Source organism: Micromesistius poutassou, assembly GCF_964030765.1.
Source record: "Micromesistius poutassou genome assembly, chromosome: 8".
NCBI classification, from domain to species: Eukaryota; Metazoa; Chordata; class Actinopteri; order Gadiformes; family Gadidae; genus Micromesistius; species Micromesistius poutassou.
Window position 1 is genome coordinate 21,243,288 of NC_140278.1, and position 3,066 is coordinate 21,246,353.

Below are 3,066 nucleotides of genomic sequence, written 5' to 3' on the forward strand. Positions count from 1 at the left end.
ACGACCCCCCCCCAACACGACCCCCCCCAACACGACCCCCCCCCAACACGACCCCCCCCCCCAACACGACCCCCCCCCAACACGACCCCCCCCCCAACACGACCCCCCCCCCAACACGACCCCCCCCAACACGACCCCCCCCCCAACACGACCCCCCCCCCAACACGACCCCCCCCAACACGACCCCCCCCCCAACACGACCCCCCCCCAACACGGGAATGTAATCAACGACTAATAGGGTTCAGTCACATGCTCCACGTGGACCTCCTTAAGATGGCTCAATTTGATTGGTTCGCTATCTGGGGCGATATCCCGAGGTTGAGGTCTCAAACTCTTTGGGTGTTGTTTTTTTCATCGTGGCGTCGTGACGGTCGTCTCGTCACGATGAAAAAACAAAACGAATAAACCGCTGATAAAAACTAAATAAATGATTCACTTGTTGACAGGAGAACAGAACGAGGGCCGTGTTGGAGCAGGAAGTGTCTCTGATGTGTGTCCCCATCGTCTCGTATAACGTCGTGTTGCCCGTCCCGTTCCCCCCCCCCCCCCCCCCCCCCCTTGCAGAGCGCGGCCCGGCGCCGGCGCCCCGCCCCGTCAACGCGGCCTTCACCTTCGAGCTCTTCATCTGCGCCACCATCCTCATCGACCACAGGGAGGCTCTGCTCCGTTGCCGTGACGACGGGCAGCTCATCCAGTTCTCCACACGGTCTGTCCCTGTCTGTGTGTGTGTGTATGTGTGTGTGTGTGTGAGGGGGGGGGGGGGGGGGGGGCGTCTCATTCAATTCAATTCAGGTCGGCTGGTAACCGGAAGGTCGCTGGTTCGATCCCCCCGGCTCCTCCTCCTCCTCCTAGCTGTGAGTGTGGAGGTGTCCCCTGAGCGAGACGCCCTCTAACCCTGACTGCTCCCTGACCCCGCTGGCTGTCGCCCTGCGTGGTCGACCTCCGCCGTCGGTGTGTGAGTGTGTGTGTATGAATGGTTGGAAGTCGCTTTGCGTCTGCAAAATTCCCCTAAAATGTAAACGTAAATGGAATTCAATTAAATTTTCTTTGTGTAGCCCTTAAACTTAAATGTTCTTTGTGTAGCCCTTAAACACAGGCAGTCCCCCTGACCCGAGCCCCCCCCAGAGGGCAAGGGAACACTCCCTTCATTAGCAAGGAAGAAATCTAGAGAAGAGAAGGAACGCAGAGTGGGGGATCCCTCGCCTGGCCACTGCGGTCATTTTCTTCAGCACGAAGAGGCGTGATCAAAGGGCTTAGGAGTTAGATTGACTCTGTACGCAATTGGCTGCTTGCCGTCATTGTGTTAAACCAGCCAATAGCGCGCCAGGGGGGAGAAAAGCCAGCTTGGTGATTGGCTCCCGCAAAAAAACATATCGAAACTAGAACTAGAAATGTGCTGCTCTTCTCCAGAGCCTTCTGCAGGGCCGACTCAAACCGACGCAACGGCAGAACGGGCGGGGCTAACCCGGTCTAGGGGGATAACCCTCTCCTTCCAGGGATCCTCGTTTTGCGTGGAGCGTCGGTGAGGGGGAATTGTGCGGGAATAGCGTTTTGAAGGAACCCCTTCCTGTGTTGCAGCCAGGGGCGTACTTAGTCATTTGGGGGCCCAAGGCAAACCCAGTCAATGGGGCCCTCCACATTCTCGTTCTGGTTCTGCACTTGATCATGATAGATTAAGCATTTTTATGGATTTTTAAGCGCGCGAATTAAGACTAAAAATAATAATAATTGCTTTAAATCGAAGAAAACTTTATTAATCAGTTTTGTGTGAGACGTTTGGGGGCCCCTGGAAATCTCGGGGGGCCCCAGGCAATTGCCTGTGTTTGCCTGACGGTAGGTCCGCCCCTGGCAGTGAGTGAACTCGATAGTAGGCTAAATTGCCGGCGAACCGAGCTACCGTCTCTAGCCTAGCCTTCTCTCTGAAGGACGCTACAGTGTGTTGCATAGCAACCGCCGCGCACTCTGCAGGCAGTCCGGAGGGACTGAAAGCTTTTCCGACTTTCTCGCTTTTTCAAAATCGAGGGTGTCTATGACTTTCATTTCGCCGTACTTACGTAACCGTTTTATAAAAGCAATAGATCACTTCAGTCAGTGGTATACGCTCATCATACCACAGTGAAGGGGGACAACGCCCCTTAACTGTGGTATGATGAGTGATGATGTGGTGTGATGACTAGTCTGGGAATAGTGTTTTGAAGGAACCCCTTCCTGTGTCGCAGCCTCCAGGGAGCGCTGGACCTGGACAGCATCCTGAGGAAGGCCGAGGGCCACTTCTACAGCTACTGTCAGCGCAGCGCCCGGGACCTCGTGACCGACGGAGGGCCGCCCGGCCGCGGCAAGGAAGACTTCTTCTGTCAGCTTCGCAGTTTATTCTTTTGAATATGACCACTACACCCCCCCCCCCAACTCCTGACCCCTGACCCCTGACCCCTGACCCCTGACCCCTGACCCTGTTTTTGTGTGTGTACATTTGTGTGTGTGTGTGTGTGTGTGTGTGTGTGTGTGTGTGTGTGTGTGTGTGTGTGTGTGTGTGTGTGTGTGTGTGTGTGTGTGTGTGTGTGTGTGTGCGTGCGTGCGTGCGTGCGTGCGTGTGTACACGTGTGTGTGTGTGTGTACACGTGTGTGTGCGTGTGTGTACACGTGTGTGTGTGCGCGTGTGTGTGCGCGCGCGTGTGTGTGTGTGTGTGTGTGCGTGTGTGTGTGTGTGTGTGTACATGCGTGTGCGTGTGTGTCCTCCTCCCAGGTGGCTGCAGTTTATTCTTTTGAATATGATTACAGTATGAATGTTGTTATGAATATTATTACGATATGTCACGTCAAGTCTGACTCGGTGTTAATGGACTGAAGAGGGATGCCTGGTAGGGGAAATATGGTAGCAGGTTCTGTCGTAGGAGTTTGATCTAAATCTTAGTTTAGCTCAGGGATTGATTCAGCATGCCTTGAAAGTAGCTGCAATATTATCTAATCTATCTATAGCTATATCTATTATATATCACAGCAATAATTGTATTATTGTTATACTTTAGGTGTATGGATATTGTAAATAAATATATATGGTACTTATGT

The 3,066-nt window shown here is 53.4% G+C and overlaps 1 protein-coding gene across 1 annotated transcript in view; it reads left to right on the forward strand.

Annotated features, from left to right (window-relative positions):
- The window catches only part of LOC311351033 (uncharacterized protein), an 11,088-nt gene extending 8,668 nt beyond the window's left edge, over positions 1 to 2,420 (forward strand). The window contains 2 exon segments of the mRNA XM_084471114.1: positions 565 to 706; positions 2,220 to 2,420. Coding sequence (XP_084327240.1) covers positions 565 to 706; positions 2,220 to 2,379 — 302 coding nt within the window. The 3' untranslated portion in view covers positions 2,380 to 2,420.
- The last annotated feature ends 646 nt before the right edge of the window (positions 2,421 to 3,066 follow it).